The sequence below is a fragment of the Globicephala melas genome, chromosome 1 (genome assembly GCF_963455315.2).
Source record: "Globicephala melas chromosome 1, mGloMel1.2, whole genome shotgun sequence".
Lineage (NCBI taxonomy): Eukaryota > Metazoa > Chordata > Mammalia > Artiodactyla > Delphinidae > Globicephala > Globicephala melas.
Window position 1 is genome coordinate 84,535,714 of NC_083314.1, and position 27,950 is coordinate 84,563,663.

The 27,950-nt window shown below is 49.0% G+C and overlaps 1 protein-coding gene across 1 annotated transcript; it reads right to left on the minus strand.

The window, feature by feature from the left end:
• Positions 1-5,449: 5,449 nt before the first annotated feature.
• Positions 5,450-26,765, minus strand: TENT5C (terminal nucleotidyltransferase 5C). The gene is made up of 2 exons (XM_030869202.3): positions 26,674-26,765; positions 5,450-10,876 (listed from the first exon to the last, which is right to left on the minus strand). Exon 2 carries the CDS (start codon positions 10,848-10,850, stop codon positions 9,675-9,677), a length of 1,176 nt encoding a protein of 391 aa, XP_030725062.1. The 5' UTR covers positions 10,851-10,876; positions 26,674-26,765; the 3' UTR covers positions 5,450-9,674.
• Between the last annotated feature and the right edge of the window lie 1,185 nt (positions 26,766-27,950).

The window sequence follows — 27,950 nt, forward strand, 5'->3', positions numbered from 1 at the left end:
TTTCTGGGCTTTTTCAGCGTGTAGTTTCTAATTCCTGGTACAGGGAAGTGGTTCAGTGAAAGAACAAAATGACTTCATTGTACAGCGAGTTCACTGTGGTCGTCCAGAACAGTATCTTTCATTCTCTGCTGACCGCCCAGCACAGGGGTGGGGGGGAGTAGGTCTGAAGTTCCGGGAAACTGTGTGAGTTGGCAACAGGTCGGAAGTGAGGCTCATTGATTATCTAGTAGGAATTATGATGAATTGCCACCCATGGGTCAATGGGCAATGAGGTGGTCTGCCAGGACAGAGCACTGGCTGGCGCCCCAGGCCTCAGCCCAACAGCTGGGCATGGTCCACACCACCTTGGCTCCAGGTATGAAACTGTTCAGCCCAGGCTGATCAACCCCTCTGCGGTTGTGTGGGCTGTGACATGTTGCTTAACCTCTCTGAGCCTTGGCTCCTCATCAGCTAAGTGGGAGGTGGGATGGGGGGAAAGACTATCCTCACTTACCTGGCAGAGCTGTCCCAAGCATTATCGATAGTATAGGTGACACCCTTGATTGGCCTTGTAGGTTTCAATAAATTGTAGCTAGTGTTACTATTTACTTCCTGATGTCCAACAGAGCTGAAGAATCTGTGGCACACGTGTTAGTGCTTTCACGCAGTCTGTCTCCACTCCCCAAACAGATTATAAGCCCCTGGAAGGCAGAGGATATCAAGGAATACATACCATCTCTGAGCATCTGGTATTGGGCTTGGGGCTTTGTATCAAATAACTTGCTTTTCTAATTCTCAGCAACCCCAAAGTGTGTACCATCTTCATTGACATCATCTCGAGGAAAGTTGGGCTGCGAGCAGTTGATGAGAGCATGCAGGGAGGAGGGGAGGTGTGCTGGGTTTGGAGCTCTGGCCCTTCTGCCTTTCTAGGTTGTCCCTCACCTCGGGTCCCTTGTACCCTGCTGGGTACGGGCCTGGCGGCGCTCGGGCAAGAGGCTGGAAGCACAACACACACAGCAAGCTTCTGGTTTGACGTTTCCTGACACAGGGGCTGCGCCCAATTCAGCAGCAGTCAAACTTCAAACGGCAAAAGCAAGGGAAGAACCATGTTCCTTTCAGTAGTATCTGAAGTGGGATGGAAAATAAGCCTCTGCTGGAGAGCTGCCCGTGGGCCTGCACTGGAGAGACGGGGGTTTCTCCCACCCCGTGCTGATCATGGGAAGGCCAAGGAAACCGATCCCTCACCTTGGGGGAAGGGACAAAAGGCACAAGGAGAATCAGGTACATGCAGCCAACCTAAGAGAAGGGCAGAAGCACAGAGGGAATCTGAAGTAGCGGGGGCGGCAGAGGAGTAAGAGGCTGCCAGGAGGTCGCTTCTCCCAGCCTCCAGCTCGCCTGAGCCAACGGCAAGATTCTTTTCTAAAAAGTCTTTGTCTAGCTAGTGTTTATTTAGGGATAAGGTGACCCAACTACCACTATATTTAGCACATGAAAATTGACAGGTGTTTGCCTCTGGGAACTGCTTCGGGTTTTGCTATTAGTTTTCTGAGTCCCCTCCCTTGTGGGTTTCGTTACACCATGGCTGTGGGCAAGCTGGTTTCCTGACTTCTGCACCTTCTTCCCGCACTCCCGTGCCCTCTGCTCCATCTCGCAGGTAGTTTACATAGTCCTGTATCATGTAACTTTTTTCTTGTTTAAGGGAAAAAAAAGATGCTGTTTCCATTTTAATTCTGATGTTAAATTATATGCCAACCCCCATGCAATAGAGGCACCTTATTTCAGCTTAGTCAGTTGGTTTAACTTTTGTTTTGAGCTAATCAGTTTAGTCGGTCTCTTTGGCCTCCATTTAATACCACTTACTAACCACAGACTTGGGACGTGTGCCCTTCGCTCTCCAAACGCTCTTGTTGGAGGGCGGGATACCTGTTCTCCTGTACCTCCTCCACGTGATACCCTGTAAAAGACAGGTTGAAGGCAAAACAGCATATCGTGGAAGGGCTGAAAGCTTGAGCCCCAAAGTTAGACGCCCCATAGCCTAGTCCTGGCTCTGCCGGCTGTACGACATTCTGGTTTCCTCTGTAAACGGAATCGTCCTATCTCCGAGCTGTCAGGAGACTCAATGCTAACACAGCACAGGACATGGCGTTTGGTGATGTTCCCGGAACATGTCAGTGAGCCTGCAGTAGGTACCCTGCACCGTTCCCCACCTGATTCACAAAGGGAGGGTTGTCTGAGAAAAGCTGCTGGCCTGCCCGAGGAATTCCTTTCCTGCACAAGTGGAAGCAGATCTATTACCAAGCAACTCAACACCTCTTCGGCCCTTGGGCCCCGAGAGGCTGGCATAACGGCCTCTCGGCTGTTATCGTTTACTGAGTGCCTTTGGGGGCATAAGACTGGGAAGACTGGGGCCTTGGAGTTGGCCGTTGTGCACAGGCTCTGCCTCTCCTAAGATAGGAAAACTTGGGGTGCTGGGAGCTTCCGGTCCCTTGTCTGTAACATGGGAACTGTGCTCCCCATCTCCCAGGTCTCGGAGATCCACAAGCTGACATGCATGTAACGTGGACACGGTAAACTCTAAAGCCTTAGTCAAATGTGAGCAACTGTCATTCCATTTTCTCACGGCTTTAGCTTCCAACAGACCCCTTGGGCATTCGTATTGAACAGATGCGAAATGTTTAGGAGAGTCACTGTTATGCTGCCGGTCTCCATTGCTTTCTCTCTCTCTCTCTCTCTGTCTCACATGCACACACACAGTACAGCTTCAGACCCCTCCTTCCCAGGTAAGCATCTAAAAGAAGGCAGGTGACACTCGTTTCTCATGCCTTCCCCTAGGACCACTTGTAAGAAACTTCCTACAGTAAAAGGCAGCGCGAGTGGTGACTCTGATGAAACAAATCTGTGATGCAGCTTTGGCCGGAACAGGTCGGCGGGCTTGCTCTGAGCTAGGTGAGGAATCACCTTCCCAGGCGTGAAGCCGCGCCTCCCGCCGTGGCCCAGCTCCCCTGGCTTTTTGGCGGCACTCACAGAAACCTGCTCAAGAGAGGGGTGCCGCTCAAGCAGCCGAGAGACATGTGGTTCATCTGCCAGCCCAGCACATCCTACTAGAGAGCGTTCACCCTCGGGAGAGGGACACAGCCCCGTGCACAGGAGAAAGCATGGGGCCGGGAGGCAAGAAGCCAGCACTGTGGGCCCAGCTCTGGGGCTGTCACTCGGGGCAGGAAAGTCACTTGACCTCATCAATTCCCCCTCAGCTTTTGGGAGGTGTGGGGTACCAGACACCCACCATAGTGTCTTCCAGCTCCTTTTACTAGGTCCCACCTTGACCTGCCTCTCAACTCTACCTGCCGTAAGGTGCACAAGGAGCTGAAGGTCTCTGGAGAGGATACGGCTCCACACCAGGTAAGGCAGTAGAGGGTGTGTTACGCTGAAGCTCTGGCCTGTGTTCCTCCCAGAGGTTGTTTAATACACCCTCGCAAGTCCTGTTCATGTTCTCAGCATCTTCCAGCAGATGTTAATCCCAAATTACATGTATGTGACTCTCCCACCCAAGTCACTACTTAGACAGTGAAGGAGAAAAAAATGCCCCACTAATTGAAAGTGTGCTCCTGGAAATCCTGGGCGGCGCTGGGAGCAGTATTCCAATGCAAAGGAATTAACCCTCGGAGGTTGATTCAGGAGTTCTACTAAAACACCGGAAGGGAAAGTCTGGGGGAGGGGGGTGGTAATAGGTGGGTGGGGAGTTCGGGAGGATACAACAGAGTGTGAAGTTTGCAGCCGTTAAGTACTGACCTTGTTCAGGAGGTCAAGAGCTTGCGGTCAACAGTGCTCCAGCGTCCGGGAGGTAACTACTCATTCTGGGGAACTGAGCACCACCGCTGCCCACATCAGTTGCTCTGTAAATATTGGTCTGGACGATGCCTGGACTAAAATGTTTCCCAGCACGAGAATGAGGCATGATAACACATCCATGTTAGTATCCAGGATTCAGCCTCCTGGTTGCTAGTGGCCCCAGTCCAAGTTCTCTACGGGCAAAAACACCAAGTTCAACATTTGCACAAGTTCAATCTCTGACAGTTGTGTGGGAGGCAGGCTGGGGAAAACGAAACAAGCAGGTGTTCATGATCTAGGTGAAGCGCTGATGCAACACAGTAAGTAAGGAGTCGAAACAGAAGCGGGGAAGGTGGCCTGGGAAGCAGGGTAGATGCAACAGCCCGGCTGACTTTAGGGGCTCGCTGCACAGAAGGACCTGTGCGCCCCGGGACTGGAAGGAGGGCTGCTTAGCAGGGGAGGTATAAGGCTGGAGCTGCCTGCAAAGGACTCCTCATGGGTTTAAGTCTGACATCTGCCCTTGCACAGCAGAGCCTTAAGCAGTTTTTAATGTCTGGAAGGAGCACAGGCAAGTCTGTTTTAGAAAGAGCCCTCGGATGAGTCGAGAAAAGCGGAGGGGAGACCCATGATCTGACTCATGAAATAACCCAGGCAAGAGGTGAAGGCCACACTAAAACAGGCAGAATCAAACATTTCAGAAGGAACATGCAGTACAAACGAGGAGGAAAAGGATCCTGGCATTGGCTCGTAGGGAAACATAAAAGATTGTAAAATTGCTCTCTGGTGGATCCTAATTCTTGTGGCCATGGAGGGAGCTGCTCCAAACTTCAGGAGCAGCTCTAGGTCCACACAAAGTATAGCCAGTGTTGAGTAGGTGGCCAGAACGGGGGTAGTCAACGTAAGGCTGATAGAGGCCACTGATTCGGATGTTGACGGCGCCAGGATAAAGGGCGGGGTGAGGAAGCAACAGAGGTGGTGCAGGCTGGGACTCAGGGCTTCAGAGAAAGTGTCATCAGATAAACACGCCATAGTGATCTGGAAGGACTCCGCATACTGGACTGCAGGTCATTCTCATCCTCAGACCAGAAGGTCTAAGGAGGAGGAGCAACAGGCAGATTGAAGACAAGGGGATGAAGGATTTTACACATTTAAAGACAAGACAACCACTCAGGCATCACTTGGTCCCTTCTACACTTCTTTTCCAATGTGGAGACACCATGATAGCAGCTGCATACAGTATAGTTGAGGTTATTTTGGTTCTCTTATTGAAATAGGTCTGGGGCCAAGGTCAAGCTCAAGAGAATCTAGCCTTTAGCACTGAATCGAACAAGGTGCCAGAGAAGGTGGATTTCAAGACCACACCACCTAATGCAAACGTTAGCCGAGATGCTGTGGTCGGTAACAAAGCTCAGTTTAAATCCAAATATCAAGGGAATTGCAGCCCCCGAGGTAACCACACAGAGAAAAGCACCACCTTTCGGACAAGTATCCAAGGCTGATAACCGCTGACCGCTGTGCAACGTGTTTCCTGAAACCTAAAACAAGTTCGCCGTCGAAGAGACATAAAGAAATGCTCAGAACTGACATGGTCTTTTTAAATATAGCTTTATTTCTCAAACTCAAAGCTTTATTTCATCAAGTTCTAACACATTTTGCATTGACAAGTGATTTCACCTGCATCCCATAAGAAGGTCAGTGGCCATTACACCAAAGAGGAAACCTCACATATCCTAGGAAATTAGTATTTGAAAGGCTACGCAAGTATACAATAACAAAAAAGCTTCCAATTTAGTCTAATTTGTATCTTTTCATCTATAGTAAGTTGGAAATTAATGGATGAAAACCTAATTTTCCTAAAGCAGTGAGTTTATTTTAAATTCATGAAAAAAAAAAAAAGACCAGATTGCTTGAGTTTTAAAACACCCACAGATCCATATTATTGAACGACTTCCTCTTTAGCGGATGGTCTTCTCACCTTCCTATGCAAACACACATGACAATTTGCACCACCCCTCGCTAGCCCAGGCAAAACTCCAAGCATTTTCTTTTGCTTCCACTTATTCTTTAAGGGATAGGTAAACAAGATTTAGAACTTGAACTCAGAAGAAAAGCATTTTCTTTCCTGATCCTCACTTTGGAAGTCTCCACAAATAATCCTGAAAACTTGCCAGGTCTCTTTAAACACATCCCCTGCTACACACCCCTCCCTTGGTCCTCTGAATGGAACTGGCCGAACTGGAGTATGTTGCAAAGTCAGCTGTGACATTCTAGTCTCTGCCAGGTTAAAAATCGAGTCTAACCTTGGCAACTGGATGTTCTTTCACCTCACAGAATCTACCCCAAGGGTTCTTCCCTAGTGTGGAGCCCATCAGATACCCGGGAAGCAACGGCCCCAAGGAGCATTAGGGTCTCTGCTCACGACTAGATCACTATCATTTATTCTCTGGAAGAGGATATTTGAGCTCAGAGTCTAGCTGCATCCTAAAACAAGGCACTGGTACCAGAAAGTGAACTAGAAAGGAGGTATTCCTAAAGTTAGGAAGTTGCTTTTGAGTGGTACCATTTCCCAAAGTTAACAAAGCAGTACTGGGTTAAAATCCTAATCTACCATGAAGGTAAGGGGCTAGTGCTAGCAGAGACGCTGAAGGACAAGCACATTCGGGGCTTTAGCAATTTCATTATTATTGCATCACCACAAAACACACGTTCACACACAGTTCTCTGTGACTCAAATCCCCGGGGCGGGGGGCGGGGGGAAGAATATCAAACTGGGGGAAAAAAAAAAACAAACTCTTGAATGCCAAACCACATCTGTTGCCACACACCAGGAACCCAGCATCTTTCCTACCCGCCTCTCCCCACCTGCGAGGCCCTCCCAGCTGTGAGCCATGCCACCTCCCACGTGCAGTCAGCAGGAACCCTGATTTGAAGGTGTCGGTGATGTAGTTTAGTTTCAGAGTTGAAGTTATTGAGTGAGGAATAGTGTCTCACTGCCAAGGTAAGACTTAAAGGTGAGATGAAGCTCGAGGCCAGGAATTGAGCGTGTCCTCTTCTGCCAGCGCATGGGGGAAAAGGTACAGCTTTAATCTCACAGCTGCTCAGCCTGATTCCAAGAAGCAGGCTGGGGTAACATGCCCGCAGGAAGCATCCGAAAACTGCTAAGAGTCCTGAAGCAAATGAGGCTGCTTCCATTTATATTAGAACTTGCACTTGAACTTTAGTGCCCTTTGCCACTGCCAAGTTTCATATTACTCAACACACAAAGAAGAGGAACCACTGGACTCAGTACAAGTTCAGAGTACCTGGTGCTTGTGTGAGCAGCACAAAAGGCAGGTTCCAGCTAGAATTTCCAGGCACCTGAAATTCAAGGTTACCTGTTCTGAGGCAGGCAAGAGGCTCACAGAGCAGATGGAGACAACACTAGACCAGGGTGGGATTTAAAAGTGCAGCTTTGGGCGAGGGTAGCTTTTTACCCTGATGGTGCTGGAACACAGGTCTACCCTCAAACTTCAAAACAGCTGGGCTGACTAAGAACTTCAGGTGAAGGGAGTCTATCGAGATGGCCATCGTGCAATGGTGGTAAATAACTGGGGGGGGCTGGGGATTTCTAGCAACTTCTGTGCCTCCCTTCATCCTTAAAGGAGGACTAGTACCAGATAGCAGACAGAACGCCAAAGACAAACCGGAAATTTAATGACTTGATGCAGTTCTGATCCCATCTTCATCCGGACCCTCGTTACCCTGATCCACAAGCCTTCTAGTAGAAGCAATACTGACTTCTGAGAGCAAGTGCTTATGCTGGCGGCTTTGTCACATTTCAGAGCTTTGGTTAAACAGATCTGTCATCTTTGTGCAAACATGTTGCCATCTGACAACAATGGCAGCCTTTTAAGGTCATGGATGACCACAGAGTTTTTAAAGTTGGGGCTCACTCTTCACTGCCCTTTTTAACACTGAAGCACCCCAGGACCCGCCTCAAGGTAGAACCAGCCTTGACTCAAAGCCAGTGAATTCAAATCTAACTACTGGTTCACAGGGAAACAGAAGCTGTTTACGCTAAGAAGTGGCTTCTATTCAACTAGTCCACAACATGGATACCAACTAAGCCTCGGGTTTCAGTCATGCCCGATCTGCTTTCAAGAGGACAACATATTCCAGAGAAAAACCTGAAAATATAATCTTCAGAAAAAGGTACACCACTCCTTTCCTACTAAGCATTAAGGTAACTTCATTGCTTCAAGCAAGGAGAAAGCAATCACTCAGGGCTTGGCATTTTTATGGCCACAAGAGAAAGTAAAACCCAGGAGCATGGATTTAATTAAATCACTCAAGAAACGAAGCTGGCTGGCAACATGGAGTTTCTTTGCCCTTGACACCCTAAAGTGACGCTTTCTAAGAGATCCCACGAAAAGCTTCGAAACACGAAGTCCCTTCCTCTACTGGGAACGCAACAGTAGCCTAGAATTCTCCCATGTGCTAAGCTTGCTTCAGACTAGAGAGTAACACTGTTTGCCTTCTAAAGTGCAGAGTATAAACAAGTCTGGTCAATCTACCAGCGTAAGGGAGATTCTTCTTCTTCGTCCTCTCAATTCTTCCCAAATACACCGGCAGGAATCCTCTTGAGGATGCCTCGGGGGCTCGGACACACACGAGGCCCCGCTGATGGAAGGAGCGCCCGCCTTACACGCAGCACGGGGACAGCAGGTGCGAATCTAAAGCAATTCTAAACCAGAGAACTCTGCCCGCAGGCGCGGACCATTCCACAGGTCACTCGGATCTACTGAAATCCCTGGATTGGAGAAGGAAACCACTATTTTTGAAAAAACGAAAACAGAAATCAGCCAAAGTACTCCAGAAAAAACAGCCGGTCATACTTGGAATGTGACCAAAATGGGTTTCCGATTAAAACATGGGAAGACCCTCACATCAGTTACGGCAATGACCCTAGACTCGGCACAATCCTTAGTCTTGGGAAGAGCAAAACAAAAGTGATGAGCTGATGAGGGAAACAAAAAAGTGTCGTTCAATAAGAATTCCTCACTTTTAAGAAAAGAAAAATTGAACATTCACGTTTCCTATTTACAATCCCCCACCACAATTCTACTGAACGTTATGTTGCACAGTTTATTTTGTTTTCAAGTTACATTTCAAGAAAAGGTCTTTTTTTTTTTCATTTTTTTTTTTCTCAGCAATATCTCACAACTCCTCGTGATAGCACGGCATCTAAACCATAAACCACTTCCAACCAGATAGTAATTCTCCAGCTATCGGCTTTGGTTTATTGAGGAGAGAAATCCTCAGCTCTGCTGACAGAGAATAAACATAAGCAATTTAGTCCCTTGAACAAAAATTAAGCCACAAGAGCACCCTCATGTTTACCATTTTCTGCAGGACTAAAATGGACACAAGAAAATAGACCATCCGCACAACTTTCACGTAAGTGCTGAGGATTCCAAGTGAGGGCCGACACCCCCTACCCTAGGCTCCAGTGAGAAGCCCAGCAGCTGGAGACTTCTACACTGCCCACGTGTTTCCCAAGCTCAACGACCGCACGGAGCTCAGACGGCCCCGTGCCGACGTTTGGAACACGGCATGTTAGTGTCTGTCTTGGAAAGATGTGGATGGGTCATAGTTCCTATAGCATTTTCCAAAGTGGCCCTGGAATAACAGGTCCCTTTAGGGTTGGCTCATGATATACTGGAGACCCATTCCAATGGGCACACAAAGAAAAAAAAAAAAAAAAAAAGCATTATCAGAGCTGAGTTCCCCTTTAAAAGCCAAACATCTACATCTAGAAGGAGTCTCCCCTACCTGAGAGCCCTCGCCCTACGGGGGTTCCCCCCTGCGGAAACCCTCGGGTCTCAAGGTTAGTTACAGGGCAGCCAGGTGGGGTAGGGCTGGCTGTAGGTGACCGGAGGGTGGGCCACGTAGTAATTGTTGAAGTTGCCGTCGCTGACGTACGGCGCGGGCTGGTAGTAACAGGTGACAGTGGTGGCATTGGGGATGATGTTCTGCTCGGCCAGCACGCGCAGGGCCAGCAGGGAGATGAGGTTCAGGGTCTGCCTGCGCTCGTGGCCCATGAGGCACACGGTGCTCTCGTTCACTACCCTGCGCAGGGTCATGAGGTAGTCGTACTTGCTCCTCTCCTCCTCAGCGAAGTGGTTCTGCAGGTAGGTCTCCAGCTTCCTCTGCTGCTCGAGGATGTCGGGGAAGTCGATGAAGAAGCGGGAACACATGTAGCGCTCCAGGGTCTTGATCTCGTCCTGGTCGGTGGGCCTGAAGTCCCGCACCAGGAGGTTGCTGTACTTGAGCAGCCCCCCGCCCCGGATCTCCTCGGGGTTCTTGGTGGCGATGAGTCTGTTCTGCAGGTGGTCCAAGGCTTCCTCGAAGTCCCCGTACACGCTCTCCCCGATGACAGTGGGGTGCAGGTGCTCGGAGACGGGGTGGCTGGAGCAGTCATAGAAGAAGAGCAGGGAGTCCAGGATGATCTGGAAAGAGTCCACACTGAACTCGAACTGACGCCGGATGGAGTCCACGAACTTCAGCTCCACGTTCCGCCCGTTCTTGTTGGAGAGGGAGATCAGACTCCAGCGGTCGGTGTCCGTGCGCACCTTCACCAGCTTCTGGACGTACGCCTCCTTCAGGGTGACTGGGCTGATCCGCAGCTTGTTCACGCCCTCCGGCAGGAAGTTCAGGAGGGAGCACAGAACCACATCCCTGACCAGCTGAAACTCGGCCTCCGTGGGCAGAGCCACGTGGAAGATGAGGTCCAGGTCTTTGCAACCCAACCCGTTGTCTTTGACCAAGACGTGGCCGGCCGCGGAGCCGTTCAGCCGGACGTCCTGCACTTTGATGCCCGCCTCCTCCAGCCGGCCGCGGACTGTCTGCACGATGTCCTTCAGCGTGATCTCCAAGGTGGGGAAGTTGCCTCGTCCGTGGATGGGTACGACCTCGGTCAGGACCTCATGCAGCCGGCTCACCTGGTCCCAGGTGAGCACACTGAAGGACACGCAGTCGCTGGTACTGGGGCTCTCCTCTGCCATCTTGGGGGATGTTCTTGCCGGGGAAACTGAAAGAGAGGGAAGAGAAACAGAGTGAGGATTCACTTCTATGTGGCAAAGCAGCTTCAGGGACTCAGAGACGATGCTGGTTTCTCTCTGAACATCTTCCTTACTGCAAAGTGGCCAAGAGCACCTGCTGCCCGGTGCTGCTGCTGAGGATTAAGTGAGTTTAAGCACGTTAAGAACAGTGCCTGCATGGAGTAAGGACGATATACACATAAACTTACTCTACACCAAATCTGACAACTTCGGACTTTTGTTTTCTGTGGGGTTTGTTTGTTTTGCCCGTTTTGTCTGCATGAGGGTAGGGTCGGGGGTGGAGTCTGTGTGTGGAGGGAAGCAGACAAACTTACTAAACCGAGTAACCTAAACACAACATTATTCAGTAAAGGGTCTATAGGTTTTGCTGATTTTCCTTGTTTTCCATGGAAATCACCTCTCCTGCTTTGGGCTCCCTAACTACATCCTGAGCTGGTTGATACCTCGGGACAATGCCCACACAGAACACAGGATCCACAAGAGAAGCTTCCTTCTCTTCTCAACCCTGGGCTTAGTCCTGCTAGAATCAAATACGCCGATATCCTCTTCACTTACGGGAGCTGTCTGCCCCGTAACAAACAATCCTGTTACCCAGGGGAGGACCAAGGAGGTGTCTGAATGACAAAATTCCTGAGTAACAAAGGGTTAGGTCAGCCAAGCAGTGGAACCGCTCTGCCCAGCAAGGAGGCCCCACACAGGATATGGAAAACCTCCTCAGGGCAGTGTGATTTTTCAACTGTGTTTTGAAAAAGAATCCCTGCAGTCTACCCAAGGAGAACAAAGTTAGCACTCAGTACTAGGAGCAAAACATGTTTCTCGCACATCACCGGCTAGAACCACAAGGTTACCAGAGTAATTTTCAACTAAGTTATATTGTTCAGAAAATGAAACGACAGATCCCCTGGAAATGCTAATATGTAATAACAAAAACGGATACATTAGAAAGCCCAGGTGCTTTGGATCCACATGGGTCACATATTAGCTAGATGGATGGAAAAGGCTGAGGCGCTGCCCTCAGACTTCACTGCAAACAGAAAGTTTGGCCCCCCCTTCACTTTTCTGACTCGCTAGACACACAGAATCCATCCCAATGACCTGCAGCTTCATTGTTTGGAAGCAGCTGCCTTTGAAAGCACGTCCAGCGTGCGTGGTCCTGGGGTTCCAGCTTGGGTTTTTAGTCCTGCACTGGCGCCAGGGACCCTCGCCTTATCTATAGAGCTCAGATCAATGGGATGGTTGTCGATCCATGTTGGGGGCACCATTGGACACACCAAGACGAGCTTTCTGGGAGCTGGCCGTCAAGGAGGAGGGTGAGAACACAATGTCTCAATATGAGGCAGTGTGTCGGCGAAAGAAAACGTAATATGAAGGTAGAAGAAGTGTCAGTTGATTGGGGCGAACGGGAAGGCCACAGAAGGAGCTCATTTATGGGGCGGGGACACAGCTGACAGAAAGGCAACAAGAGCTCTCAGCTGGGGTTTGAGGGGCAGAAGACAGCCGAGCCTTGACAAGTTGTCCAGTCCGGCCATCATGCGCCTCTTCTCAGGCCAGATCACAGGCTCCCTTTAGTATGTAGGTTAAGGGACTGAATTCGCTTAGTCGGCCATGGGAAAGTAGATCACGTGATTAAAGCAGGCTCCAGGAAGGCCAATGGGGGATGGGCACTCTTCTGCTTGCTACTGAAGAATACTTGCCAAAGGGAAGGTAAACGTTTTCCGTCGAACCTGTTTGGACAGCGTTAGAAAGCCCTAGGCTATCTAGATTATCCTACCAAAGCACTTCTAAGTTACGGTTACCATGCAAAATTTGTGATGAAATACCTGATGTTTACTGAGGCCGTCCTTTGGTTTCAAGTCAGATTTGGGACAGTAGAGATCTCTTTTTAACGTGCTCTATATGCGCTTGGTTCTTTGTGGCCCCTTTAATGACGAGCGTAGCACACGTTACACTTGTGCCAAGTGTGTAGGGCACTACACGATTAAGTTCAAATGGTTACAGAAAGGTATGGGTCCAGCTTTGTTTTGAAACACTGTTAAACTATGATTTAGTGACATAGATTTCTGCCAGGTGTGTTGATTTACCTATAAAAATACAACTTGCTTTACCCTGTGTATCAGCTGTTAGCGTGCTTCCAAGGCTCGGGTTTCTGCTGTGGGCGTAAGAAGTCGCAGCCACAGAGGAGCTGCAATTCAATCAGTACTTGGAAAAGAAGGAACAATTAATTTTAAGAAAATCTCTAGGAAGAAACTCGATAATGTTGTAGAGGAGAATAGTTGTAGGAAGCACTTTTGACTCGTGCCTTTTTTTAAGGACTTGTTTAAAAAAAAAAGGAGTCATCTAAAGTCAGGACTACTCCCACCTCTAGAACAGTAGCTCTTAACATTAGAAGCGGAACATCTAAGACCAGAGAGAATCTGAGGAAAGCTATCACTCATTCTTGGGGCGGGGGTGGAGGGTGGGAGGTGTAGTACCTATGCATGAAAATGTTCACATATTTTAAAATCTCTGACATTGTAGTAGATTCAAAGTTAGAATCTATTTTAGACTGAAAATTTGTAAGGTTCTAATGGGAAGAGGGGCAGGAATAGCCAGAGAAGTTATTAAACATTGGAATGATGTCTACTAGCCTCTGGTAAGAGATATTATGAAGCTACAATAACCGATAACAGCAATGATATGGGCAGGAAAAGGCAGACAAAGAGATGAAACCGAATTTTTAAAATCTAGAATGAAAATCTAGTACATAAGGGGATTTAGTGTATAAAAAGGAGGCATTCGAAATAGTAAAGGGAAATTTTTGAGACATCTGGATAGTTTTCTAGATTTTAAAAATAAGCAAGGATGGCTCCTTAGCGTGTGCCAATCTAAGATCTAGATGGATGAATCAAAGACTTACGTGTAAAAGGATGAAACCCTAACAATACCAGAAAAACATGAAATTTATGTAAATTTACATAGAATGGGTATTCCTTTCTAAATCACACAGAAGTCGCAAAAAATTGATACATTTGCCTATATAAAAATTAAAACATCTACATGGTGAAAACACCATAAACACGTGAGAAGGCAAAACCAGGAAAATACTTGTAACGTTAGACAAAGCAGTCATTTCCTTAATGAATAAGGAGCTCCTACACATCAGGAATACTAGAACCCCAACATAAAAGAAGGGGCAAAGGACATTAACAGTGGCTCAGACACTTAACATATTCAAACTCACCTTAAGGGGTGGGCAGATTTAGACTCCAGTGTATCATTTTTCCCTATCAGATTGGCAAAGACCGAGAAGCAGACACTTCTGGTACACTGCCCGTGGGTTCTCTCTGAAGAACAACATGGGACCCTCAGTTTAAGTGGACACACTCTTTGGCATAGCAATTCTACTTCTAGGAAGTCCACTTTGGATTTTTTCCTGTGAGTGTACACGCAAGTATGCGCAAGGATGTTCGCTGAGGAATTATTTATAAAGCTACAAAGAGTCATCGGTAAAGGAAGTTAAATGACTCGATGCATGTATACAACAGGATACAAATGCCTGCAGTTGTCCAAAAGAATGGTGGCTGCTCTATCTGTATGAATATGAAACGCTTATCAAGATTGATTAAGAAAAAGCAAGTGTGAAACTGCGTGTGTAAAAGCACAAGTCTATGCTTACACAATCAAAGATCTCTGGAAGGATATACAAGTAGTTCAGCTTACACCAAATACCACTTCTAGGCTGGGGTACAGGGTACAAAGAAGACTTATTTTATCTCTTTTGAATTTGGAACCTACATATGTATTAGTTGAAAAAAGTTAAAATCTTATGAGCCATATTCCAAAATCTCTCCCCTTTGAGCCGTCTAATCTGCTACCTTGTTTAATTCCTTCAATTCCTTTCCTCCTAGCCCTCCCCACCATCCCTGTATCCACGTGCCAAAACCGAATACACTTAGAAGCTTCCCCTCCAAGCCTAAAAACCGATCTCTAGAGGGGCAGGCAGAGGAGGAGGGACAGTGTTTATCTGGAATGGCTTTTAGTCAATTTTCTACTTCTGCGGTGTTTAAAAGATGATGTCTGTTGTTTATCCAAAAAAAAAAAAAAAACCCCAAAACTTTCAAAACGATGGATAAGTCATCTCATCTAGTGTCATTCTATGTTTAGTATCCAAAAATGTTTTCTGTAGTTTTACAAGAATTACTATGTCTCATTTCAGACGTATTACAGCTACCCTCATGGTGCTGTTGGTTACTGGCTACAGTTGCAAGAACCTTAATAAATGCAGTAAACACTTTTTCAGAAACCTAAGATGCCTATAGTTGGCATCTTCCATGTCAACGACTTCTGACACATATATCAATAATGGAGTTAACTCTTAGAAAAAAGTAGTCTATATAAAAGCACAGTGCAGAACATGTGCCCAGTCCATGGTATAGTTTTTAATTCTCCCAATTTACTGTGCCATAGATCTGGAGCAGCTCTCGAAGCTGTTGAAGGCTCAGATTTAGGCTGAGTTATATTTGTTGTTTAGCTTATTAGAAGAGCCCAACGTAAGTTATCGGTGCCCATTAGAAATGAATCCTTTGTTTTCCCTCACCCATCCAAACAATTTCAAATATCAAAAGTACATTTACAGGTTACTTAGACAAACGTATTACCAGAATAAATCCAAGTCATAGGCCCTTAGTGCTTAGATAACACACCAGAGCGTCGTGTAACGGTTTTAGTTTTAATTAACCACTTGAGATCAACATTGATATAATCCCCGTATAAAAGAATCACTTGAAACACACAGTCTCAATTCATGAAAGGCTCTGGTTAAAGGCAAATTCTAATTAGCAGAATTAACGAAATAGTAACTAGAAAAAAAATTAACTTGCAGCCTGGTAAATTCAGACTAAAGTGTTTGATTTCCCTTTACTTGTCTGAGAAGCAGATGCCTTGTATTTTGCACTAGAAACTGGGAAAGGTGGGAACCGTGATTTCTCACTGATTTGAAAATTCAGGCACCTTTTTACAAGTGAGGACGACCAGCTGCCTGCTCCGTTTAAGCTACTTAATCTTCTAAAAAGTTTGACTTGTGATGAATGACTATCTCAGGTTCCCCTGAATTCCCTTTTCTTTTAGCATCTGGCTGCAGCAGAAGGATAAAATACACACATGAGTGGAAAACGAGTTTGTAGAGATGGCAGCAGAAGGTGAGAGGAAAAGACGAACTAAGCCCAAAGAGTAAACCAAGCTCCCTGAGCACACTAACTTTCCTTTGTTTCCCACTGCCTGGCACACTCGGGGCAGGCTGATCTGAAAACCAGTTTGAGCCCTCATTGAAAAGAGAAAAAAAAAAAAAGTTATTTCTACTGCTGCTCCCTGCCTTATCTAGATCCCAGAAACAAGAGTGACAGAGGCTACGAGAGCACGAGGGGACTCCGGGTAGGCAAGAGGACAGGCAGAGGGACAGGTTGGAGATGAACGCTAAGAGCACTTGTAATACGTCTAGGCCTTATGGACGAGGGCTTGGGTCAAATCAACACTGATTTGTTTGTGCCCGGCCTTAGCTGTAGAAATGCCCAGAGTCTCCTTGGCATGTGTGGAGATGTATATCCGTGAAGTTAAAGACGGTATATATTTAAGCCTAGGCCTGTGACATCTGACATGGAAGCTCCAGAAGGTTTCATGGAAGTGCCGCAGCGTGAAAGAGGCGCTCTCAGCTATGGCAGCCCATCTAGCCCACAGACAACTGAACGGCACCCACTTCCCCTGACCCTGCCGTGGGCTTAAGAACACAAAAGAAACTCAAACACGTTACAGCATTCCTTTGATGACAATGTGCTGTTAACCGGATGTTACCCCAACGGCCTGGATCTTCCTAGTGACCCTTTCCAGCTCAGGGTCAGAGACCCAGCCATGCGCGGTGGACTGACTGGTGACAGACTCCAAGGGAGGTGTGTGTGGGGCACAAAGACCCCTGCCGTCCCCGGCTCCTGGCCCAGGGGGGGACCCATGTGCCCGTGGCTGCGATCTCCCACACATCATCTTCTCCTCCGTGTACAACTGAGGGCACTTTAAGCAAAAAGAAACTACTTCCTTGCCTATAGAAGCTTAGAGAATTTAAGCAGAAGTGAAAGTAGATGGCAACACTCGTCATAACATCCCATCCCACCTCTTCCTTCATCTAGCTGACGGAATGGAAACCACAGCTCTGGGCCTATTTCTTTTTCTCCTCTAAAATGAAGGCGTAGAGGTGTGTGGGCAAGCAGGCAGAAGAGTACTCAGTACAAGCCGCTTCACGTCCACTCCCATTCATCCCCACAAGCACTCTGAGGAAGCGACAACTGTCCCTTTTACACAAAGAACAAGGATCAGGAAAGATTCAGCAAATTGACCCCAGATCCTCAGCTCTGGACCTAATGTTCTGACTCTTGGAACTGGAAACAACTTCCACCAAGGTCAAGTTCTGCCACTGGTGGGCAGCAGGCGGGGAGAAGGCAATAAGCTCTTAAGCTACAAACCCACACGTGCACTGGGATGACCAGAGCTCACTGCTACCAAAGCGATCTTTTCTAAAACAGAAATTGTACTGGTCTTATCCCAAAAAAAGGAGCTACCTTCTGCCAACTCTACGACTGCGACGCCTTACCTTCCCATCGGCCCTTATCCCCACTGTACACGCTGAAGACAGCAAAGCTTCAGTCAACCAGCCTTCACTGCCTGCTTGAGTGCAGGCTCTTCCTGTAGAGACGGCCACAGCCAGGGGACGCCAAGTGTGACCAGATGTTTGGCCAGGTGCCCTATGAGCCACCAAACTATTTGACAGTGTCCCAAACAGGCGGCGAAACAGTGCTGTAAGTTCACCTGGATCAACCCATCCGGTTCCTACAACAAGCCTGTACGGGAGATACTATTTCACTACTTTCACAGGTGGGGAAACTGGAGAACAAAGAGGATACACACGTTGTGAACTGTCCAAGGACGCACTGCTGGGAAGTGGCAGAAGTGGGACTTAGGAGGCTTCCTAGGTGGCAGGCAGCTTTGGTATCCGTGTTGGGGTGAGGGCAGGGCTTTGAAGGTAAGCTGGTTGTTCAGGTAGTTGTAGGAAGGAGACAGAGAAGAAAGGTATGAAGCTTTGTTATCAGAGGGTGGGAAAGAAGTTGGCTACAAGTGTTAAGGCCCCCGGCGTGGAGTAAGGCCAGACGGCAAGTGCTGCAAGCAGGCAGAAGCATTTAGAATGAAAGTAACTAACAACTGTCAGTACAGAAACTCCCTCCCTCAAAACCGTCACGGATTTGGGCGTGTGTCCAGCCTGATGGGAGCCACCAGAATGAACATAATTAAGTGTAGTCATGCGAATGTTTGTTGTAAAGGAACAATGGCTGAAAGATGAAGGCCTAGGATCCTCATTTCTGAGGAAGCTCCAGGATACCAGCCAGGTTGGGAGGCAGTGGTGATTTCAGAGAAAGCAAGTCCTGAAGGGAGAGAGGAGCCAGGAGTGGAAGGAGCTGGGATAGTCAGCTTACTGGGCAAGCATTAAGAGGAAAAAATAATAGCACAGGAGAGAGCTTTTAGGAATGGGCTGATCCTGGTCTGGACCTGCAACAAAGGCACATGCCCTGCTCACAGAATAAAGGAACAGCTGCTGGGAGTCACTCTGGTGGCTGGAAGATCAGGATTGTGAATCTGCGGATGAAGCAACAGAACAAGACACTCCCTGCCGACAAGACGGTAACTTTATCAGATCCAAGAACAAATAACCCAACGGGAGCTGCAGAGAGAAGGTAGGTAGATTGGCAAGAAGTGATCAGGACCCCAAGGGCTGGCACAGGAAGGAGAGCTGGAACAGACTTGAAACAGAAACAGCCTGGAACAGACTGACGAAGGCCTGCACGTTGAACCTAAGACTGGACACCTGCCCCTTTTCCCACCTCTGTGCAGTCTGACCCCTGAGATCCTTTCACCCTCGAGAGAGAGCCAGGGACTTGGAATGACCACGGACTTGATATATGCTGCAGCAGATACGGGGGCAAAAAGGAGAAAAACCAGGGTCAACAGGGATTCAGCCTTCTGCAGAGAAATCCTCCCTTACTCCTTGAATTCCTAGGGAGGTGAAGGTCAAAGTCATCTAGGACCAGAGGGAAGCCTGAGGAAGCCTTTTGTCTGCCAGCTGCCAGCCCCTCGGCAGGGCCCCCAGCCCACCACCTGGGAGGAGGCCACATTCTGGAGACGCTCCCCGCTGCCCCCAAACACACTACGAAGTCACAGATCACTGAGACCACACCTGTGGTTCAGGTACCTGAATAAGAATTTCCATTAGTAGACAGCCCAAAGCAATAGAACCAGATAAAATAATGCCTCGCTTATTAAAAGGACAAGAAAATTTATCCTTTGTTAACTTTTTACAAGAAGTTATGCTTACAGCTGCTCACTCAAACACCCACAAACACACTCTACCTCAGTCCAAAGATATAAGTGCCCCATGCCTCAAAGCTGCGCCGGGGAAAACTGCTCTCGGTCAGGGACACAACAAACCCCGCAGGTGGTCTTTTCTCACTCAGCTCCAGCACGTTCAGCCAGAGGCCTCAACCTATTTTCTCAGGGTTAGCAGCATCCTCCTAGCCATTCAGCGCTCATGTGTACTAGAGTCTAAAAATTTGGTTCAATTCCCACGGCAACAGGGATGCTGCCTGAGCCAAAGGCAAAGAGTGTCCCAGATGGAAGCAGAAGCGGGAAGAAAGGCCAGTGCCCCGTCGCTCTGCCCAGGCTTTCCCAGCGGGAGGGCCCTCACAAGCGCTCCCTCCCCACTGATGCCAACATACAGTCTTCACGGTTATCAGTGCCTGGGCCCCGTCCACAGACACCCGCCCTGAGACGACTCCAAACAGAAAGCTCTTTCCTGTCTTTCAAAATAGGACGCTTAAGTAAGTGTGGTTGGAGAGATAACGCTGGAAGAACTCACGCTGTGGCAGCAAAACAACGTGAGACAGAATAAAAACACTGTCCCGGATGTTGTAACAGGGACACCACAGAAGTTCAAGTGCTTAAAGGAATACCCTGAATCGTTGCAAATGTAAGTATTAACAAGGTCAGAACACAGATATCTCTGGATGGGAGAGAGGCATAGAAGCCTTGATTTTTCCAAGGTGTCAGCATGATTAAGTGCTGCATACTCAACTTGAACTGGAAATAATCCTTGCTGCTCCTGGGTACCTCCCTCCCTCCTACCAAATGCCTGTTTCTAAGGCAGAGATGTTACTAGTCTGAACTCATTTAAAGAGATCCCCAGAGCTGGCCCTACAGTTTTAGAGACTGACTAGGCTGAGGAAAATAGGACAATTCCTAGGAGACTTTACTGTAAAGATGAACAAGTTTACACACAACCCGTAGGGTTTAAGGGCTGACAGCCCCCAGGTTTTTATCAAGGGCTGTGTCCACAAACGAATTTACCATCTAACTTTCTAGTTCAGAGCTTTGAACTGTTGTTAGTTGTCCAAAATGAGGGCCTCAGTCAGCTAAAAGCCCCACCTCATCACCAGCAGCAACCCGTGGGCCTTATCAAGAAAGAGACAAGCACTCTCAGTTGCTCAAATGTAGCATTTCTCCTGCTTTGGACATATATCCCCCTTTACGGATACCTGAGCATGAGCCGCCCCCATTTCAGGGAGGATGCTAATTACACATGCAGTTCCACCCCAGTCGTAGTTTTGCATAGATCCTTCCCTGCAGAGTTAACTTTCGCACAGCAGGTACCTGACCTCCAGGTACTAAGCATGGTGGCAGCCCAAGCGAACATCACCAGGCTCAGGGGTCCTTCTGACATCATCAAAAATACTGCTAAGAACAGAAATCGGGGTAGGAGGGCAGGGGAGGGGGGGAAGGAGTGGAGGGGTAGGATTAAAGTGAAGGAGCAAGGCCATGGAGTGGTAGCTATTTCCGCACCAACTGCACAGGAGGAGGCCAGACCCCCTCGTCTTTGGTGTCTTCACCTGTGTGAGCTGTACAAGCCCTGCATGTGGCCCACTGGGATGCCTGTCGTCAAATTAGCATCTACCAAGTCACGTGCTGCTGTTATCAGGCATCTTGTGGACACCTTTTACATGAAAGTTATTTTCTCTACCATTTTCAAATTTTAATTGTCGATAAATTGTTAGAGTCCTGGTCCCCTGCCAATCTCAGAAGATTTTATCTTCAGTTCTTCGAAATTCTATTACTACCTTATGATGATTCTCTAAGAAACTATAGACAAACAAGAGAACAAGCACTGGACTAGGACTCAAACATCCTGTGTTTCGGTGTCAGGTATGACTCACACAGTGAACGATTATCAGCAAGGGGGCCACAACGACTGAGCTTCCTTTCGTTCCTTCAGATATCTGAGTACCTACAACATTCCAAGCACTGTTCTAGGAGCTTACGGTCTATCGGGAAGCAAGAGACCAAGATCTCTGCCCCTGCAGAGCTTAGAGCCTATAGGTCCTAGCTCACACAGTTCCTCCAAAACCTCTTGCCTCCCACACGAGGAGAATCAGGATCTAACAGTGAAACATTTTTGCAGATGGTCTAGATCTGTGCCACCCAATAATGTATCCACAAGCTGTTGGGCGCCTGAAATGGGACAAGTCCAAATTGAGATGTGCTGTGAACGTAAAATACACACTGGATTTTGAGGATTCCGTACGAGGGGGAAAAAAGTAAAATAACTCATTAATATTTTTATATTGATTACAAATTGAAAAGATAGTATTTGACATGACGGGTTAAACAGAATTATGTTCACCTGCTTATTTTTACTTTTTAATGTGACTACTAGAAACTTAATTGTGACTCATATTTCTACTGTCCTTCTTACAGTGAAGAAACTGAAGAGGTAGAACCTAAAGAAAGAGGCAGTGGCGCTTCCAGGACCAGAACCCAGGTGTCCTCACAACTAAAGCAGCCTCAGAAGCAGGGAGGGGGTAAGGATGAAGACAACAAAGGGTCTGGGCAAGGGAGATAGCAGCAGCGCCAGTGCCCCACCCAACACCCCCAGGGCCGGCACCTGGACACACGGCAGGTGCCCAGTTCGCACCCGGTTCATCTCTGCATGTGGGTCAGCAACCTTCCCAGGACTGGCCAAGCCCACACAGAGTCAGCCGGCTGCGGTGGTCCTGATGCCCACCTCCTCAGCCGTCGCAGGTCAGGGATAAACAGGGTGTGTCTGGAGGATAAGGGGTAGCCAGCCAGGCGAGGTAGAGGATTACCCCTTCTCCCATCCTAGTAAGGGCTATGCAAGGTGAGAGGAGCTTATGACAACACGACAGGGTGGGAGCAGTTCAAGATTCATGGATAATTTTCTTCTCAAAATGTGTTTACGGGGAGCAAATCGAGAGACAGATATGGAACTTTTTGCGCTCATCCAACTTAAGATAAGGTTTGAAAAAAAACTAGAAAATAAGGCACAAGGTAGAACTGCAAAGAAGTACTGATGAGAAGAGGTGTGGGATAAGGGGATCCCCAGATGGGGTAAGATCAGACGCCTCTGAGAGGGTCCAAAGCTGGATTAAAATAAAGTTTGGTGAGGAAGAAGGAGCACTAACTTGCTCAAATATTTGAGTGTGTATTCCATGAGGCAAGGTAGGTCAATTAGGAAGGGAGGTCAGGAAAGAATAGAAGGTCAGAAAGGTACAGGTCCTCAAAGGAGCGCATCTTCTAGAGGGAGGGGCAGTTCCCCTGAGTTCTTAAGGTGTTTGTCGGAGGTGCCGGGACGGAGAGCTGGCCAGAGACAGGGAGAGGCGCTGGGCCAGAGCTCTCATGGAGCTGCTGTCTGCAGCCCTAAACCAGGTCAGCGATGGCAGCGGGAAACAAAAAGTTAAAAAGAGAAAGACTCAGCAGAACGAGCACCCAAGTGAATGTGGAGAGAGAGAGGCTGAGTGCGCGTTGCGAGGCTCTGCTGGGGTGGATGGGCAGGGGGAAGGGCTCGAAGGGGGCGGGTCTGGAGCTCAGCCTGAGGGGTTTCAGCTGTCGGCCAATTAGTCCTCACTGCTCCTCGCTCCAAACCTACACCAGAGGCCTCCGTTTTTAAAAAGGCCCCGAAGCCACTCAGCATTCTGGGCCCGGAGCTTGCGATCCAAAAACGTGTGCCAGCACCTTGGCCCATCAGGACGCCATCTCCTGAAGTGTGCTTCCCTCTCTGAGAGGAATGGCAGTCGGATGCCAGCAGAGCACTGGATCCAGTTAACAGGCACACCTTCTGAGTGCCAGGTCCTGCACTGGGCATTCAGCAATGAGCACAGACCCCTGCCTTCCTGGGGCTCACAGGCCAGCGGCTGCGACAAACCGGCACAACCCAAGTGCCTCAAGGACATCCTGAGGTGGACCCAGCTCCTCTTGCATCCAGAGCATTTCCACAGGCCTTTTCACATACCATCCCCTTGGCCTGCTTGGCACCTGGCACAAACTACTACCTAGGAAGCACTTAACCACTTACGGACTCAGTCACTGTTATCCAAGAAATAAACACTTTACACAGTTGGGTGACCAAGACTCCCAAAGGCTCTGAGACTAAAAAACATCCTACACAGAGAGTTGCTTAACATCAGCAATTATTTCTTCACATTAGTTTTTCCCTATTGTTCCAAGAGTTTCTGCAAACAGTTCTAGAACAGGCTACAGGGCCCAGCTGTACAAAATCTATTAATTCTAAACAATTCATAAGGCTTCCTTACACAGTTGGGCTACACAAAGATGCTTCCTCTAAACCATTTAAATTCCAAATATAAGCTTCCTTATTAATGCATGTAGTGAAAGGATAAAAACGTCTGAAACCAGAAGTTCCAGAAGCATCACAAGAGATCAGCACGACTGCTGTACCCGAGTGGCTTTAAACACATGAACACTTCTTTAAACACAGAGGTGTCTGCTTCATCATAATACTGCTTATGCCCATTTATTTAACATGTTACAGTCAAAACACCAAGATGGCAGAAAGCATTTTTCTATATCGCCTTGTTTACCTCAGTGACAACACATAAAAGCAATGGACCTTATCTAACCAGAGTAATATTTTATCCCAAGTAACACCTCAGACTCTGCACTGCTTCCCCTTAAACCCCGCCCCACCCCCACCCCCCAATAACAACAACAACAGATACACCCCAGAGCCCCGTGTGAGACCGAGAAACCCAAACACAACATCACAAGTTTAACTTAACTCATGAAACTAGTCCCGGGCATCCATAAGATGTTTTCTCGGCAACACAACAAGGGTTTACCACATCCGTTCACTGCTCTTGGCTTGTCATTCTTTAGTGACTGACACCATGCACACAACATATCAAAGGTGAAAATGAAGACACGGTACTACTTAGTTGAGCAGTTGAAAAAATAATGGCATTTTCTAATTTTGTATCGAATGTGCCCAGTTTCTGGCACTGGGAGAACAAGGACGCTACAGTCCACTCTAAGTTATCTTTACTGCTGGGCAGTTCCTCGGACTCTCAGAAGTGTGAGGTCTTCTCTGTTCTGACGGGCAGTGCCAGACGTGCACAATCTGGCCTGGCCTTGAACACCGCGGGACGCAGGCTCAGTGCGGCACTGAGAGGTGGCGCAGGGGAGCTTCTGCAACTCAGGATGTGATTTCGGTGGCTACTTGTACGCACAGGAGAGCTGAGCACATTAGCAGGCAGAGCCATAGGTGCTCAACCACATCACGGTCATTCTGACAAACAGGCCAAACGCCAGTCCTTTCCTTCAGTTACCCCAACTTAATCTCTGGATACAAGGCAGGTATTGTGGAAGAAATTCAACACAAAAAGTGCTGCTGTTCGCTCTGTGGACACACACTAACTTATGAAATTAGGGACCTTTGTTTGGGGTAACAATTTAGAGGCCTTCCGGCAGAGAAAAAAGGTTTTTTTTCACTTTGAGGTTAAATTTACCCATAGCTACCTGAAAAATTATATATAATATACCAAAATCTGCTTTCTAAAAACTCTTTATTGCGAATAAATGGACTCTAAAGATGTGGGTATACCTTAAGACACAAGGTTTCAGTTATCTCAAGTAAAAGCTTGACTCCAGAGATACTAAGCTCTCCATCTTCCCAAACAAGAATGTCAAAGGGCAGAACCCCTGCTGGTCCAGCTCAGAGCTTCCCTGAAAGGGAAGAGAAAAGTCAGCGTTCTCTAGTCCCCACCCCAACCCCTTGGATGGCAGGGTCTCACTCCCCCAGTAACACCTCTGGGGGTTTAAGAAGGCACAGTTCCTGGTAAGCGCTCCTACCACCCTGACGGCTGCCTGGCTTGCTTCCCTGCCAAGTTACTCACGTTGAAAGGTTAGTGTAGCCAACAACGGCCACTCACATCCCCCCTGCAGGGCAGCTGGGCCAAGCCAGAAGTCTACTTCAGGAGGATTTAATAATCTTCACTTTATTTCCTGGGGAGGTTCAGGCTCCCAACCCACCTACCAAATATCCTGAATACCAACTGTCACAATACAAATGATTACAAAGTCTTTATAAACGCTTACTGTAATAAGTGCACTTGAAGAGTCCACGGTTTGCACGTTATAACTCCATAACAGATAAACAAACGTTAAAAGGCAGCAGGTCCCTACTTAAGACAAAGATTTAGTCAGCCCTGCAGAAGTCTTCCTCCGGACAAAAAAAAAGCGGGGGGGGGGGGAGCGGAAGGGGACCGAGCTGATCCTTGCCGCGGGGTCCAGCTCTAATATTCGGTTCTAGTGAGCCCTGCTCAAGTCGCGTTCTCCAGAGAAACTCGCCAGGCATTTCCCCGGAAGTCCTCCCTTCCTTCGAGGCAGCGTCGTTTTGTTTTCTCCGGGCGTTCTGCGTTTAGGTGTACAGGCTACCAACCTGTACTCGTCAGGTTCGTCCCCCTCCTCCGACTCCCTCCCACCGCCGCGATCTGGACTGCGACACCTCCCGGGCACCGTGCCTCTAAGCCGCCCGCGGCCCCGCTAGCCGACTCCACTTAACGGCCGTGGCTTTCAGACTACAGGTTAAGCAAGTTTCACTCCTCAAAGGGGAGGAACCAGGTCACCGACGCAGTATTCCTGAGAAGTTTCCGAGAGGAGCGCAGCGCACGAGTCACTCGCTTGGATCACTTTGCGGCTCTCGGTGTCCCCAGTCTAGTGCGAGTGCAGGAAAAGTTAGGGATCTCCGCCCTCTCCTCAAAACCCCGGCCCAGGTTCCGAGCCTGGGGACCTCCCCTCCCCTCCCCGGCCAGATGCAGCCCCCGACCGCCGCGTCTCCAACTGCGCCTTCCGAAACCGCCGCCGTCGAATTTGCGCCCGGCCAACCGGCCGAGGTGTGCGCGCCCGCGGGAGCACCGGGGCGAGCCCGAGAGACCGCACGCAAGGCAGGGGTGGGGCGGGCGCCGTCGGACCCGGGGAAGGTGCTGAAGGCCCCCATCACACACTCTTCGGCCGCCCGGCCCGCGCCCGGCCAAAGCGCAGCCTGCGCGATGCGCGGAGCAGGAACTCGCTGAAGTTTGCCAGCCCCGGCCGAAGTCTCTGGAAAGTTGTAGCTCCCTCTCGGAGCGTCTCGCCTGGCCCTCGGGGGCGGGCTGTTTAGGGGGCGGGGGTGACGTCGCGGGGGCTGGAGGGGAAGGGAGCACAGGGGCCCGGCACCTGTCCGCACCTCGCCTCTGGCCGCCGTGCCCCCACCAGGCTTGGAGAAGACTGGAGCTCCGCTCGGCCGGGGCAGATTTCCCAACCCCCCCACCCCACCCCGAGGGCAGAACTCGCGGCTCTCCGGAACTGCGCATCCTCGCACCTTTAGAGAAGGGGGCCGTGGACTCACCCGGGCGGCAGCGGAGGAGACCACAGATGCAGGTCCTTGGCGTGGGCAGCCCCCAGCAGGAGCGGCGCGGTCACTACAGCCCCCAGGCAGCGGCACAGAGTGAACCGTCCTGCCGCCGCCCCCTCCGTTCTTAAACGACCTGACCACGCCCCCGCCCGCCACGACCGCCCCAACCCCCGCCCCTTAGCCTGCCCTCCCGGGGGAGCGAGGGGCGGGGCGGGGCGGAGCCGTCGCCCAAGGGATCCTTCCGCCTGGGCGCTGACGGCGAGGGCAGGGCGAAAGGTGCCCTCTGATTGGCTCCTCGGGTGAATGGTTGCCGAGAGACGAGTAAATCTTGGGCGGCTAGGGGCCGGGGTGCCAAAGGGAGTAGCACTACGCAGGCGCAATAGAGAGGGGCTGCGTCGACACCCCCTTAACTTTGGAGCTGCTGGGACTCCCTTCCTTTCTGCTTTTCACTACGCTCTTTTCTGCCATTCCTATCACATAACTTCTCCACCACCCTCCACATCCCGCCCAAGTTTTTCCCGTCTCTATTCCGCTCCCGCGCAGGCCTGTTTTTCTTTTGCTCCTCTGGGGATTTTCGCTTTAGTTCTCTCTCCAGGAGTGGGGAGTGAAATCTCCAAGCCTACCTCCGACGTGTGTTTTGAAGTCGGAAAAAACTTTTGGTTTCTGAGCGGGTCGAGCCTTCCTGATTCCCCAAACAAATTGGCTGGAGGTCATTGGGGAAAGGGCAAGCACAGTTGGTTCTCCGGCGTAGTTACCACCTGTGTGCAGTTAGTGGGACTAAGAGCCGTGAGGAATCCATCGCCAAGTCTGGCAACCGTGACAGCTTCAGCCCGACTCGGAATGTCACAGAGCTCAGTTGTGTATGTTATACAACATGCAGGCGGGGCTTGGACACCGTCCAATCACTCCGTAGCAAATGGTTTCGAGTCCTGGTTCTAAATTCAGATTAACCTGGGTTGGAATCTACATTCACCACCTAACTATCTGTAAGGGCTTGGGCAAGTAACTTAACCAACCCTCCATAAGTCTCTGTTTCCTCACCTGTACGGTGGGACTAAAAATGGACAGCTTTTTAGGGTTATATAAGTAATAAGATAATGGAAAGCTATTAGTGCAGTGCCTGATATAAAGTGTGTGGTGACTGTTATTTATATCAAGTTGTAGTTGCTATTATTTATCAATAAACGTTTATTGAGCTTGTAGTGATCTTGTATTAGGTTATGGGAGGAAAGATTACTTCCTAGATGAAGTATTTCTCTACCCAGCCCTTT